This window comes from Talpa europaea (assembly GCF_964194135.1).
Source record: "Talpa europaea genome assembly, chromosome: 13".
Taxonomy (NCBI): Eukaryota; Metazoa; Chordata; class Mammalia; order Eulipotyphla; family Talpidae; genus Talpa; species Talpa europaea.
Genome location: NC_140080.1, coordinates 59,213,488 through 59,229,843, shown reverse-complemented (window position 1 = coordinate 59,229,843; position 16,356 = coordinate 59,213,488). Strand labels below are relative to the sequence as shown.

At 32.3% G+C, this 16,356-nt stretch overlaps 1 protein-coding gene across 1 annotated transcript in view; it reads left to right on the top strand.

The window, feature by feature from the left end:
• Positions 1-16,356, top strand: part of ROCK1 (Rho associated coiled-coil containing protein kinase 1) — a gene marked incomplete at both ends in the record, with an annotated part of 127,948 nt that overhangs the window by 44,744 nt on the left and 66,848 nt on the right. Inside the window, 7 exons of the mRNA XM_084252683.1 lie at positions 3,622-3,722; positions 4,242-4,379; positions 7,282-7,457; positions 8,338-8,422; positions 9,575-9,719; positions 10,015-10,153; positions 12,004-12,095. Of these exons, the coding sequence (XP_084108809.1) occupies positions 3,622-3,722; positions 4,242-4,379; positions 7,282-7,457; positions 8,338-8,422; positions 9,575-9,719; positions 10,015-10,153; positions 12,004-12,095 (876 nt within the window). The remainder of the gene's footprint in view (positions 1-3,621; positions 3,723-4,241; positions 4,380-7,281; positions 7,458-8,337; positions 8,423-9,574; positions 9,720-10,014; positions 10,154-12,003; positions 12,096-16,356) is intronic.

Genomic DNA, 16,356 nt, shown 5'->3' with positions numbered 1-16,356 from the left:
CACCAGAGGAGGGTCACACATGGCGCGCAGACCTCTCCTGCTGCCCGCTGCTCCCTTCAGCAGTGTACTTTGGTCCCTCCGCCTGCTCTGCTCCCCGCTCTGGCTCTGGTGAATTCTCTCACCCTCCCGCGCTTCTGACTATACCCAGTGCATGTATAACCAAAACAAACAAACAAACAAATAAATAAATAAAACATGCCTCTATTAAAAAAAAATTAAAAAAAAATAATGTCAGCTGAGAAACAGTATTTCATAATGTGAAAATAATAAGCAATTTAGAGTCCAATGTCAGTAAATATTTTTATTGGGACATGGCCATGCTTATAACGTTTATATGTTATCAATGGCTGCTTTTGTGCTACAACAGCTGAGTTGAGCAGTTATGATAGAAATTATCCATGGTATTGTCCTTTCTTCACACTGCTGCTTAACAAACTATAAATGAATCACAGTGACACAGTTAGAACTCACTAGTGTACTATGTGTATCACCATACCACATTTTATCTCTTACTACCGTTTTATACCCATGGTGTCAAAAAGGGGAAGAAAAGTTATCTGAATGTTATCATTTTGGGACACAATAGAGTTTGAGTTATTTTATCAATTGTCAATTGAAAAACAAGACAAACAACTGAGAGTGATTTTCTTTGACTCTTTTACTGAGGAGTCAATGCTAAATTTGAAGTTACTAAAGAATTACCTTCTGTGTACAGTCTGCGTGGAACTGGTATATGCAAAGACGTTGAGAAAACACTAAGTACAACTTGAATTAGTCTAAGATGTGTTTGAAGTAGAGTCAAAGGTGTGTTTGAAGTGGTGGTAATGAAAATTATATATGGTTTAGAAAAAGGCTTAGTTGACAAACTTAAAAAGCTTGTGAAAACATAGATTTTAAAGGTATTTATTGTGTTATGCATCAGCAGGTACTTTGTAGAAAGTAGTTGCGTCTATCATGTGTTTATTGAACTGGTGTGAATGGCAAACATAATTCTCATGGACTTAGCCATCAATTCTGGAAATTTTTGTCAGAAACTGAAACTGAGCATCCCAATTTAATTGTAGCATACAGCAGAGGGTAACCTTTTACTGTTATCTGAGTAGTTTTATGAACTAAATTGTTGTCTACCCTCGGCTTCATTTATTGAAGTCCTAACCCACTGTATGACTGTGTTTGGAGATAAGGCCAATACGCAATTCAGGTTGAAAGAGATCCTAAGGGTACCACTCCGATAAAGATAGAATTAGTGATAGGATTAAAGTCCTGTTCCTCCCAAGAAGCCAGGAAGAAAGACCATACCAGAAACCAAACATGCCTGCCCTTTATCTGGGAATTCCAGCCTCTACAACTGAGGAAGCGAATGTCTGTTGTTCAAGCTATGTAGTCTGTGGTATTTTGTATGGCAGTATGAGTAGACTAGGACAAAGACTATTATGAAGGTTTTTTTCTAACAAGAAGAGCCATTTTCAACTCTCATTGTGAAATTGTGCGAACATTGTGGTGTTCCATGGGGGTAAGGAGTGGGCAACTACCTGACTGCAGACCTGTCTCCCCACCATGTTTGCTGTGACCAGGCAAGTCCTGCCAGTGCCCCTGCCAGAGAGCTAGCAGCCACAAGGGCTACTCTTAATAACTGGTTTAACAGACTTTGAAAATTAATTTTTGCTTCAGATTTAATGTTTCTTAATGAATTCAACTTCAAATTTAAAAAAATAAAAGGAAAAACATTTTCCTTTTTATGCAAAACTTAATTTTTTGACAACTAATGTTTGAATTATAAGTAATATCAAACTGCTTACTATACTTCCTGTGCTGTTAGGAATTAAAACAGGAAGCAAGAACTCCATTCCCACACAAATTTGCAGCAGATATATTTTCTGAGCTCGAACTACAAACTTTGTAGCCTGTTTATGACTCTGAGCCTCCTATAACCAAAGCCAGGGATTCTTTCTCATCTTCACAGTCTGTTAAATAACACATTATCCTGGTTCAGTACTTTTAAACTCTTTATCTGGAGTATTACAATATTTTTAAAATTATCTCCTGCCTCCAGTCTAACCCTTATTGAGTTCATCTTTTACATATTCCCTAGAGTAGTTTAGCTGAAATGTAACTTTTGCTTATCTGCCTTATTGCCTTTCATGACTTCCAACATGTGGTAGTATTCAAATTGTGCTTCTCAATTCCATATGAATCCTACAGGCTTCTCAAAGGCTCCATTATGGAAGAATAAAGGTAGATGAGGGTCCAACCCCTCTCCAACACTCCTTATCACCAATACCCTCATGGAGCAAAGTACTTTTATCCATTTTACCTATTGAGCTGTTTTAAATTTACTGTGAAAAGGATTTTTGATGATTAAATAATTTGTAATTTCTGACCGACAGTTCATCTGTGCTATGACTTACTTACATTGCCCATTGTCTGTCTTAACTCTCTTTTCCACGCTAGACTGACCTTTTTCTTCATTTTAGACTACTTTCAGCAAGTATCATCTCTAGAAAGAAAACTCTGTATGCTTTTAGCCACCTTCCTCCCTTGGGTTAGGTGTCCTCCTTAGTACTTTAAAAACTTGTGCTAATCTCCCTTATTGTGTTTTTTTTTTATTCTTTCGTTTCCTTGTTTGAACTCCTTAAAAGCAATTACTGTTTTAAAGTTATCTTTATGATCTACAGTGAGCTCCTGCAAAGTACATATTTGTGTAGCAGATTATTGTTTACATCTCTCTGATAATTCCTACAGTAGTAGATACATAGCCAAAAAATGAAGGTACTTATGTTACACCTCTGTGAAAATTTGCTCTCTGTTGCATGTTTTTATTGCTCTTAATGTATGCCAACACTTGAGTTTAAATGTACATTTTAAAAGAAAGACAAAAGTATTATATGCAGCTTTTATTAGAAACTAGAACTAAAAGTTTAATAGCTGTTCTGTATTTTGTACAACTCTGAAATGTGAGGCTTTTCCATGTAATCTCATGCCAATGTTGACCCATGTGGATTAAAATAGCCCTATTTTAATCTGTGACCAAATTAGGAATTAGAATATCTATCCAGTGAGGGTTTGTAAATTATTGTAGTTTGTAGCATGACAGTTTTATATAAATAATTGTAGTGATTCCCACTGTGTATTTTAAGTTGAAAAATCTAGGTTTAATTAGTGAAATTTTGTGACTTAAGTATATAATTCATGTTTGCCTTTTGATATGTTTATACCTTTTTAAAAGATCTTCGAAATTGAATTTATAAAAAGAAAATTTTATTTCATTAATCTAAAATACCAACCAATGATCCCTAAATTCAAATTTGATGTGCACTTAAAATAACAGAACTAATTAATTATCCACAGTGTGTGTGTAGTATAGCATAGCATTTGTTTTGTAAAACATTCTATTAAGTCCGACTTCAGTGAAAACATTTTAAAAGCTATAGTGAATTCATTCCAGAATATACTTAAAGCAATTCTTAGTCCATTAGCCATTTCTCTATTTTATGACGTTGCATACTTATATATTAGTAATGATTTCTTTGTTTTCATTGTGTCTCAAAAACTTGAATGTAAAATAAGTTGTTTCAGTTATGTTTCAGTGATTTAATATTATAAACTTTTCTTTTCATACAGATAAAGACACAATAAATAAAATTAGAGATTTACGAATGAAAGCTGAAGATTATGAAGTAGTGAAGGTGATTGGTAGAGGTGCATTTGGAGAAGTTCAATTGGTAGGTTATTTTAATGAGATTAAAAATCTTTTTGAAATTAAAAAATCCATTTGTGTGTTTGACATATTTTTAGGGAGAGTATCATATTTATAAAATTGTTACTTTAAATTGCTTGAGACATTGTTTTCTAAGGATGGGAAAGCCTAGAGCCAAATGGCAGTAATACAGCATATTTTACTCAGACGTCCATAGGGAGAAAAGTTATTTCAAATAGCACAAATCTTTATTGTGAACAGACTGTCTGAAATGTTATGTCATAGTAAGTTTTATAAGTAGGAAGCAACATACAAAGCAGGGAGTGAAAGTTAAGATTTTTTCCCCTAATGTTCTTTACTTCTGGTAATTAAAGCCTTGTTATTACCAATTTTGGATAATTAATTGTAAGAGAAAAAAAATAGCTTGAGCAATAATGCAGAATTATTTAACAAGGTCTTAAAATCATTTAGTAAATTTTTTTTTGGAAATTCGTGCTTTCAGTGTTAATGAAAGGTTCATTATTTTCTGTTTTCAATTTTAAAGGTAAGGCATAAATCCACCAGGAAGGTATATGCTATGAAGCTTCTCAGCAAATTTGAAATGATTAAGAGATCTGATTCTGCTTTTTTCTGGGAAGAAAGGGACATCATGGCTTTTGCTAATAGTCCTTGGGTTGTTCAGGTATGATTTGCTACCATTTCGTTATTGCTGTACTTGTTTGTAATTAAATATATTTGAGATCTTATCTTGTTTTTTAGGACGTAATAGCAATTACTAATAGGCCATTACTTTTTAAATCATAAAATTGTACTGAATCATCTCTTGCAGGAAAATAAGGTCAAAGCAAAATTATTCATGTTTCTATAGAATTTAAATATTAAAAAGTCAATCTGCTCTGATTTGAGAAGTCATTTGATTATACTCTAGGTAGATACTTTTATTTAATAATTGAAGTTTAATTTTTTCCCAAATATGAAATCTTTATTTTGTCTTTCTCATTTTTTAGAGAGGAAGGAATGGGAGAAATTAAGGGAAAAGTGAGTTAGTTTTGCCTTCAAATATTGTATGGGCTGTAAGTTTTTCAGTGAAAAAAAAAATACAATAGAAGTCGGTAGTTAAGTCCTAGTGTTGACTGCCAGAGGCCTATGAAACAGTGGCCCAGTTCTTTACCCTCTCTGAGCCTGTTTCCTTCCTCATAAATGTTAAAGTTGGCTTAAATTAGTCAATTGTAGAGATACTTCAGGTGAAGTCTTGGAACTTGGGTTGAAGGAATTTGGGTAGGTATAATTCTAGGTTTTCTATTTCTGCTTCAACTAGAACAACTCCTTGTGTTTTGTTTTTTCAAATCTGTTTTAGATATTGGAGTCTTTATGTAAGAATTTGTATGGAGACGTAAAGTCCTTTGTTTAAAAAAAAGGAAAAACTATTGTTAGACTATTTCTAAATTTCTAGCATGTATTTTGTGATTTACTTATAGTTTATAATGAAGATTATTCTAAATAAGTGTACTAATAGTTCAGATAAAAAAGATACGGAAAATTTACAGATATGTATTACATAATAAGACTTTATACTTAAAATGTCAGCTCTGTTTTTGTCAACTGTGTAGGCCAGGGTTTCTCAGGCTCATTACTATTAGCTTTTAGGATCGGATAGTCTTTTGTTGTCAGAGGCTATCCTGTGCATTATAGAATATTCAGTAATATCCCTGACTTCCGTCCAAGTGATGTTAGTAGCAGCTGTCCCTACCCCACAAAACCAAATGTGTTAAATAACCAAAAATGTGTTTAGATTCAGATATTATTGAATGTTTTCTTTGTATAGGTAGAGGGTGGGACTGGGAATCACAATTAATTACTTATATAGATAATATTCAGTGTTCTGTAGAGTAAAAGACACAGTTGTTATTTTTAGGGTTAAATTTGCAATTTAGGTACTTGAAGCTACATTTTCTTGTAACTAGGGTAGAATGCTGACATCATTTATTTATAGTGCCCAAATTATAAATTGTACAGTTCAATCTAGGATAGTCATGAGATGATACTTGAATTTGTAATCCTTCTCCAAAATACATTTTTAATTAAAATAGCTAAATGTATAATTAAAAGCATTGAACTCTGTTGGAAAAAATGAAACGTGAAAGGAAAATTCTAAGATGTCTTTCAAGATATCTAGGTAAATTAGTTATTTTCTTCAGGGCTTATTTTAGTTCTAATTTTTTTCAGTTTAATTAAAATGTCATTTTGTAAAGTTGCTTGTCTTTTAACTTCAACCTTAGACCCATATATTTATCCCTGGTGTTCTTGCCAACTTCATAATCAATGGACTTGACTCCTTTTGCTTTGCCTCTAACTGCTAACCTTTTCCGGCTTTGTTGACTGTATTGCTCCTCCTCCTGACTGCTATTGTTTTTTGAGAATCTTTTGTACTAAGTTCTTTCAATATTTGCTAATCTTTGAAACTAATCTTAGGTTCTTTAAGCTGAAAAGTAGTTAATTCTTACTAAAGATTAAAATTAAAATTAAAGATTAATATTGTGGGGACTACACCTGAGAGGAGAAAGCATACATTGTACAAAAAGAATGATGTAAAGTATATATAAAATTAAATTAAATTTAAAAAGTAAAATTAAAGATTAATAAATGTTAATTTTTGTTTTGTCATTTTATTCATTAAACATTTATTAAACATTTGCTAATTGCCAGTTTTCCAGATGCTGATTGAGCAGAAGTTATGAAAGTCAAGAAGACATCTTTACATTTTAAGGGGATTGTAGTTAGGTTGCAAAAACTTAGGCAGGTTAAGTAAATTGCCCAGTCACACAGCAAATAAGGGACCCCTGAAACTGTACTCCAATATTAGACTTCTTGAGAATTGTGGTGTTGATATACATTGAAAAATAAAATGCACTATTGCACGTTTAAATTAGAACTACATTATGTCTTTGCTTAGGAGACGTGTATATTCTTTTTTTTTTTTTTTAAGTTATTTATTTATTTATTTATTTATTTATTTATTTATTTATTTATTTATTTATTTATTTATTTATACAAGCACTGGGTACAGTCAGAAGCGAGGGAGGGTGAGAGAATTCACCAGAGCCAGAGCAGGGAGCAGAGCAGGCAGAAGGACCGAAGTACACTGCTGAGGGGAGCAGCGGGCGGCAGGAGAGGTCTGCGTGCCATGAGGGGCCCTCACCCAGTGGCCTGGGATTGAAGAGGCGCTGCAGAGGCTGCGGGCAGCTTCGCAACCCAGCGCTCAACCGCTGTGCCACCGGGGAGGCCCAAGACTTGTATATTCTTTATTGAAATTATTGTAATTAAATTTTCAGTTAAAAATTTCAACTCATATAGAAAGGTATAGATAGAAAAGGCATAGATATAAAAATTTTAAAGTTAACTACGTTATTAGTTCATTTGCATATGCAAAGGTCTTTGTGGTATTAATGTTTTGTGTTTCTTTTTTAAGTGTACTTAACATTACTGCAGTTTGATTATGTTAATTAAATTCTACATTAGTATTTTTGCCAATTCTGCAATAAAATAATTTTGCTTAATCATAGTTTGGTTTTGTATTTTTGTAGCTTTTTTATGCGTTTCAAGATGATCGTTATCTTTATATGGTGATGGAATACATGCCTGGTGGAGATCTTGTAAACTTAATGAGCAACTATGATGTGCCTGAAAAGTGGGCACGATTCTATACTGCAGAAGTAGTTCTTGCATTGGATGCAATCCATTCCATGGGCTTTATTCATAGGTAAAGATAAAAATGCTTTAAGTTTTTTCATTTGTTGAAAAGTGAAGCTGAAAAGTACTTAAAACCTTATTTGATTAGTATTTCAGACTCTAAATCTACTTACTCTCCTCCCATATGCTCTAAATGGTATTTCACAATTTAAAATTTTGAAATTCATAGTTTTGACAGTTGATTAATGTTGATATTTTGTTTTATTTATTATCCTTTACTATGGTTATATAGCTTTTATCTGGTATTCTAAACAGTAAAAATTATAGCTTCTCGGCCTTTTGGCTAAGATCAAGTGTAAAAAGTAAATATTATAAGCTAGTTTTCTAGTGACTGTGCCAGACTATTAAATTTTATATACAAAAATTTGCTTTTGATTTTTTTTTATATACATTTAAAATATATATTTGTTTCTGATTAGTGAATAGGTCATATTTATTCACTAGAAGAATAATTTCATTTGTTTGCAAACACCAGTGGAATCCATTGCATAGTTGCTGTGCTAAGTGCCAGGGATACAAATAATAAAATGACTTAACCCTGTCCTGGGGTTATCATGTACTTTTCTATTTTGTGCCTTTATATTACTTTTTAATGTTTTTTTTTTTTTTTTGTGGTTATTCTCAATGATTGGATTTTCCTCTGGAATAATTGAAGTACTTAAAAGGAAAGAGAACATATGACTTCTGATGCAGTATATATGAAGGAGTTTCCCTGATGAAGTTTAATTTATAAATATGGCTCGAGAGCACTAAGTAGCTCAAAGATGGCTTTATCTAGATAGAGGATACATGACCTAATATAAGCACCTCGTCTAATTTTTATCAGTGTCTAATCTGTTTCAGTAAAATCTGTTTCAGTAATACTCTCCTGTTTTTTTCCGCCCCCTCAGAGATGTGAAACCTGATAATATGCTGCTGGATAAATCTGGACATTTGAAGTTAGCAGATTTTGGTACTTGTATGAAGATGAATAAGGTTAAATAATTAGATTTTAATTTATTTTTTCCAATTCCCACTAGATGCTTTTTAGAAAACACTGTAGGAATTTACTAATCATAGCTTGACTAGTACAGAATTGATGTGAAATGTTTTATTTGTTGAAAGAGATGCCATTGCTTCAATGTTGTATTAGTAATGTGTTAGATGACTTTTTCCTGTCTATTAATTTCACAAATAATAACCAATGTTAAATTAGACTTTCATAAAAGTGAGATTTCAGTATTATGTATATTTTTAAGTGTTTTACTTCAGCCTTTTGTTAGTATGTGGAAGATCTTACTACTTATTTTAGGAGTCAACCTTAAAATACCTGTCCTTACTGTTTATGTAATAAATAGCATATACTTATCTGAAGGAGCAAGTAGACTATTTTATATTCAGTTGAAACAGTTTATGTTCTTTGAAAGTTATAATTTCAGAATAATCTCCATGAAGTTGCATTATTATTTTAAAAGGAAATTAATTGGTTAGAAGGAAACATAAGAGTTTTTGTGTGGAAATTTAATTATAATTATGTTGCATTATAATTAACAAATATATAATCAATAACTAACAATATTGTATCATTTTTCTGCTTTTGGAGAGTGTTAAAATGCATATTAGATAGAAATTCATTGGGTTTAATGATTATATTTTTTCTCATACACATCATCATTTTTTTATTTGCATGGTCAATTCTTTGTTCTCTTTGAAATTTTTAACATGGTTAAATCAATTGACTTCCAGCAGCAAAACCAAAATTACCATTTATTTATTAATGGTGTCAAATGATTCATCCCACCAGGCACACAATCTCTTTGCATGGGCTTATACACTGTTCTCTGCTATTAAGATGAGATCATAATGTTGCCCAAACTGGGACAGTAATAAATGGTGGCAGTGTGACTTTCTGATGAGTGTTAATTATTATGAAATAAGAATAATTAATATATCCATAACACACACAGTTATGAATATATTGCATATGTAAAATGTATATGTGATTAAACTCTTTGTTAATTTTTGGCAAGTTTGCATTAGGTTTTTATATATATTATCCAAACATTTAGAGGTAGTATTAAGAAGAAAATAATTTAAAATAAATGAAACTTTAGATCCTAATTTAAATTTTGATCTGCCCCTTCTTAGGAAGGTATGGTACGATGTGATACAGCAGTTGGAACACCTGATTATATTTCCCCTGAAGTATTAAAATCTCAAGGTGGTGATGGTTATTATGGACGAGAATGTGACTGGTGGTCAGTTGGGGTATTTTTATATGAAATGCTTGTAGGTGAGTAAAGCATGGTTTCCCAAAACTTACCACTTGGCTTCTTCCAATAACATTGAGAGTACTTATTTTGTTTGTAGGAAGCAAACTGATGTAAATTTCCTTTGTGTTTTCAAAAGCTATTTAAAGGCTTAGAGCAATTTTGTGTTGTGTTGCTTTTTTTTATTTATTAAATGTGTGCTTTTAGTTTAATGAATATTTAATGCTCTTTAAACAGATAACATTGACTCTTTTCCTTTGAAACTGAGTTTTAAAACTGTATCTTGTTTTGCCTTTACATTTCCTATTGATTTTTTAGGTGATACACCTTTTTATGCTGATTCTCTGGTTGGAACTTACAGTAAGATTATGAACCATAAAAATTCACTTACCTTTCCCGATGATAATGACATATCAAAAGAAGCAAAAAATATTATTTGTGCCTTCCTTACTGACAGGTAAATATAGTCTTAATATTAACTCACCTCTTTATTTAAATATTTTGGGAGGTTTAATACTTTTAAATATTTCAATTTGAGATTCATTTTAATTAAAATTAACTTGTGTTAATTTTCAATGTGTCCTTACAATGTCTGAAATGTGTATATCAAATTTACATTTTCATGTAAGGGCTATCTAAATAAATAAATATATATATATATATATATATATATATCCTGCTTATATCCTGATACACACACACACACAGTGCTTTAGGTGCTCACGATACAGAAATGAACAAGACACGTAGTCCCTATTCTCCACTGTCTCATAGTCCTTTGGAAGAAACAAACAAGCAAATCAGATATTTATCATACTGAGAGATAAGTATTCTGAGTTAAGTAATGTGTGCCACAGAACCAGAGTGGTTTCCTACTCCAGTCTGGGAGAATCAGTAAAGGTTTCTTGAAAAAATGTCATATTATACTAAAGCAACTTATCTTTTAACTCATTAAAAAAAATTGGAAGTCAAAGTGTTCTTATTGTTTATAAGCTAACTAGAGAACAAAGGACATTGAGTTTCTATTTCCAAATCAGCTTCGTAGCCACATATTTTAGACATTTTATCTCCATGCTCTCTGATGAGGACAGGTATCAATAACTTGTTCCTTTAAAGCTCTTGATTTTGTCATAATGTCAAGAGTTAGATGTCATTGATTTTTGATTGGTCAAAAATAATAGACTATAAAATGGAAATTTTACTGATAAATTTATTTTATGAAATGGGGCTTTATTTATATATGAATGTCTGTATTAAAGGACATGTGGGACCAGAATTCACAGACCATATGCGTCTATATTATTTGCCCAAACTCTGTTGGTCTCATTGCTAATCAAGTGACATCTAATTATAATTAAAATTCATTTTTATTATTTATTTTCATTATGACTTTAATACATGGGCAGTCCTCATTTGTGTTTCTCCTATTTAGATTTGTTGATCAGTTTCCTTTTTTAAAAGTAATTAATTTAATTAAATCGAGGTATAATTGACATATAACTGACATATAACACTATTAGTTTCAGATTTACAACCTAATGATTTGATATTTGTATCATTAAGTGACTACCATAGTAACTCTAGCTAACTTCTGTTCCAATACATTTTATTTTATTTTTAAAGACTTATTTATGCATACAAAAACTGGGGTATGGGCCCGAGGTGCGAGAGGGTGAGAGGATTCACCAGAAACAGAGTTGGGGAGCAGAACAGGCAGATCTATTCAAATACACTGCCAAGGGGAGTAGTGGGCAAGACAGGAGAGGTCTGCTGTGTCATGTGGGTTAGCTCCATGCTTCCAGGGATCCAACTCGTGCTATAGTGGCAGGTGATAGCTTGATAGCACTGTCTTTAACCCCTGTGCCATCAGGGAGGTCCCCATGTTCTTATACATTTTAAATTTAAGGTATTTTTTAAGAGTTTTTGTTAACTTCTGGTGTGAAATAAAGTTGTTGATTGCAAGAAATTTATAACTTTACTGTTAAAAAATCAAGAAAATGTATTTTATTGTGCTAATTAATCAAAGTGAGTGATTCATCAGGATTTTCACTGTCTAAAAGTTATGGAGTATCAACAAATAAATATGTTTGTTTCTATATTTTTAAAATATTTTAAAAATACTTTAAAATAATCTCAACTTATTTTTTATTTAAGCTGAAAATTATGCTGAGAAGCAGTATAATTTCAAGGTGATATGGGAGAACTATATTTATCATTCTGCAGAGTTTTTATGTCCACAAATAAATCTGGGCAGGTTATAATAATACCTTAAATGATTAATAACTTTTGCCTTTCCTTTCTATTCAGAGAGGTGAGATTAGGGCGAAATGGTGTAGAAGAAATTAAACGACATCTTTTCTTCAAAAATGATCAATGGGCTTGGGAAACACTCCGAGATAGTAAGTTATATTTTACTGCACTTTTCAGCAAATATTTTAAAAGTAGTTTGGTAAATAGTCTGTTGAAACTGCCTTATAATATATGTAATATATACACTTGAGCCCCTTATCTGTGATTTTGCCTATTGTGGTTTCAGTTATCCATGGTCAACTGTAGTCCAAAAATATATAAGTATTTTGAGAGAGAGAAGGAGAGTCCACAGTCACATAACTTTTATTACAACATATTGTTAAAATTATTCTATTTTATTATTAGTTATTATTGTAAATCTCTTACTGTGCCTAATTTAATTTCAAATTTCCTATATGTATATATAGGAAAAACAACAGACTGTATAGGACTCTGTGCTCTCTATATTTTCAGGTATCCATGGGGAGTTCTTAGAACATGTCCCCCACAAATTAGAGGGGACTACTGTATATTATATCAAAATTCAGAATATACAAATGCTTTTTGGTTTAAAATTACATTTTAATATGCACTTAAAGAGGGAATATTGGATAATATTGAGAAAATTGCTCTGCTATTTCTCTGATATCCCACTCAAGATACTAAGATGCAATAGTAATAAACACATAATGAATTTGAGCTTAACAGTCATAATTTGATATTTTCTTTCTATTTTATTGCTCTTTTAGACTTTAATATCTCATTGTAGAGAAAGATTATAGAGAGATTAAAATATAATTCTTTTGAAAAGTTATTCTTTGGTCTTTGCTAAAAATATACAGAAGTTCTATTAATTAGTATCAGAATTTAATTTGTATGAGTACCTAGGAAATGCAGATATATTTGATTTGAAGCTTGTAGTTCAAAAATAAGAATAGGCCATATGCAAGAAGTTCAAATTTTCAGTCACTTTAGAACATTTCCCTATTAAAAACCTAAATTGTAAAATATTTTCCAGAAAACCTTGTTTAGCATACCTGACTCAAAATTATAATGGCATTGAAAGTTCCCATCATCTTCATGGATTTGGGAGGTCAAGAATTTTTCTTTCCTTTTTTGAAATCTTGGGAATTTTTTCTCCTTTTCAAGCATCAGAAAAGGAATAATGAATATTAGTCCCTAACTTTAGCAATAGCAATGAATAGTTATAATGAAAGTGAATTCAGCTGTGTAGAGTTAGAAAGTAAGTATTTTGAAATTCAGAATTTGTCTTAAGGATTGCCTATCTCATTGAGAAAGTGAGAGTTAATTTTGGAGAGAAATTTTACTAATTTTGTTTAATTTGAAGAAATAGATCATGGAGATTTACCAGTATTAATGAAGTATACTAGCTATCATATATTTTTTAAAAAACACCTTTATATTGCCTCCAAGTATAATATATTGTACTAAGCTATAAAATTACCTAGAAGGAAACAGCATAAATAAGAAACTCTTTTGGAAATTAAGAAATTATCCTACTACAGAGAATGATAGGAGCAGTTTAACCTTGAGGAAATTTATTAACTGTGTTTAAACAGGGAAATAAGGCAATTCTCCTCATGTAATTGTGACATCATTCTTGTCTTCATTCTGTAAGAGAAACTTGTAAGAGAGATGTGAGTTGATGAAAAGCTTTGTTTTTTATTGAAGTTATGCTCTTAGTAAAGTTTTAAAAAGTCTGAAAACATACAAATATGATTATAAATCTGATTGGAATCTAAGAGGGGACTGAAGAAAATATAAAGTATCTCTTGTATTGCTCTAAATTCTTTCTCAAAATAATGTACAAATAACTACAGCAGGTATCAAACCAGCAAAAGCTCTTTGCCTTGTGGAACTCTTTTTTTTTTTTTTTTGTCTTTTTAGATTTTTTTTTTAATTTGACAAAGTTTCTTATGAGCTATCAATTATGCATGAAATGAGCTTTGGATTGCAGGCCTACTTGCTCTTTTTTAAAAAAATGTTTAAATAATTTTTTACATCATTTTTCCATTTTTAAACAATAATTGCTTCCCCTCACCTCCTCAGGTGTAGCCCCCATAGAATTTCCTTTATCAATGCACCCATGTACCATCACCTCAGTACCCTGTGCTTCTGCCCCCTACCCTCTCCCACCTCCTCTCCTGCATTATGTCTCTGATTTATAATTGTCTGTTTTTGCTTTGTTGTGTTTTGTACTGTTAATATTTTTTACACTGATGTCTTATTGGTTCCCCTGTATTCCTGCTATAAGTGAAACCATCCGATATTTTTCTTTTTCCTTCTGGCTTATTTCACTGAGCATAATTCCTTCTAGTTCCATCCACATTGCTGGGAATGGCATGAGTTTATCTTTTTTGATTGCTGAATAATATTCCATTGTGCGTATACACCACATCTTCTGGATCCAGTCATCTATTTTTGGGCATTTGGGTTGTTTCTAGGTTTTATCTATTGTAAATAGTGCTGCAGTAAACATAGGGGTACAGGTGGTCTTTTGAATCAATGTTTTTGTGTCCTTTGTGTAGATCCCTAGAAGTGGAATTGCCGGGTCATATAGCTTTCCATAGTGGTTAGACCAGTTTGCACTCCCACCAGCAATATAGGAGAGTTCCTTTTTCACCACATCCTCTCCAACATTTGTAGTTGCTTGTTTTTTTGATATGTGCTTTCTCTTTTCTTTTTTTAAAATTTTAAAATTTTATTTATTTATTTTTGATATGTGCCATTCTTACTGATGTAAGGTGGTATCTCTTTGTGGTTTTGATATTCATTTCCTGATTATAAGGGATGTTGAACATTTTTTCATATACCTGTTGGCCATTTGTGTTTCCTGTTTGGAGAAATGTGTTTTAAGTTCTTCTTCCCATTTCTTGACTGGATTGTTTATTTTGTTTTTGTTGAGTCATGTGGATTCTTTGTGTATCTTTGTGCTCAGTCCCTTAGTTGAATGGAGTGTAAAGATCTTTTTTCCTGATGAGTGGGGTATCTCTCTCTTTTGGTTAATGTCTTTTTTGCTGTACAGAAGCTTTTCAGTTTGATGTAATTCCAGGTGTTTATCTTTTCCTTGACTATCTTTGCTTTGGGTGACGAGTCTTTAAAGATGTTATTGCGATGTATGTCGTGTAGTGTTTTACCTATATTTTGTTCTATATATTTTATGATTTCAGGTCTTATGTCCAGTTCCCTTATCCATTTTGAGTTGATTTTTGTGCACAGTGTGAGGTAGTGTTCTAGTTTCATTTTTTTGCATGTGGTGGTCCAGTTTTCCCAGTACCATTTATTGAACAAACTGTCTGTGTTCCATTGTATGTTCTTTGCTTCGTTGTCAAAGATCAGTTGTCTATGTAAGTGTGGTTTATTTCTGTGCTCTCTGTTTGGTTTCATTGGTCTGTGTGTCTGTTTTTGTTCTAGTACCAAATTGTTTTAATTATTATGGCTTTGTAGTATAACTTGAAGTTTGGAAGTGTGATACCTCACTGTGATACCTCCTTTCTCCTTTGTTTTCATCAGTAGGACTTTGGCTATTTCTGGTTCTTTTTAGGTTTTTTTTTTTTTTTTTTGTGGTTCCATATGAATTTCATCAGTATTTGTTCTATTTCTTTGAAGAATGTCATTGAGATTTTTATTGGAATAGCGTTGAATCTGTGTATTGCTTTTGGTAGGATGGACATTTTAATTATGTTAATTCTTCCAATCCATGAGCAGGGAATGTCTTTCCATTCTTTGTGTCTTCTTCAGTTTTTTTTTTTTTTTAAAGATTTTTATTCATTCATTCATTCATTCATTCATTTATTTATGCAAGCACTGGGTACAGTCAGAAGCACGGGAGGGTGAGAGAATTCACCAAAGACAGAGCCGGGAGCAGAGCAGGCAGAAGGACCGAAGTACACTGCTGAGGGGAGCAGCGGGCGGCAGGAGAGGTCTGCGCACCATGTGGGACCCTCCTCCGGTGGCCTGGGAGCAGCCAGGGATCGAACCGGCGCTGCAGAGGCTGCGGGCAGCCCCACAACCCAGTACTCAACCGCTGCGCCACCGGGGAGGCCCTTCAGTTTCTTTTTTTTAAAAAATATTTTATATAATTCTTACATCATTTTTCACTTTTGCACAATGTATGCATTTTCATTTTGGTTATATTCCCCATACAATTGCACCCCCCCTTATTTTGACCCTAATTCTTCCTCTCCCCCCTCCCTACCTTCTTCAGTTTCTTTTAACAGTGTTTTATAATTTTCTTTGTATAGGTCTTCACCTCTTTTGTTAGGTTTATTCCCAAGTGTTTGATTTTTTTTTGTTTCAATTATAAAAGGGATGGTTTTTCTTGATTCCTTCTTCTTCAGATTGATTGTG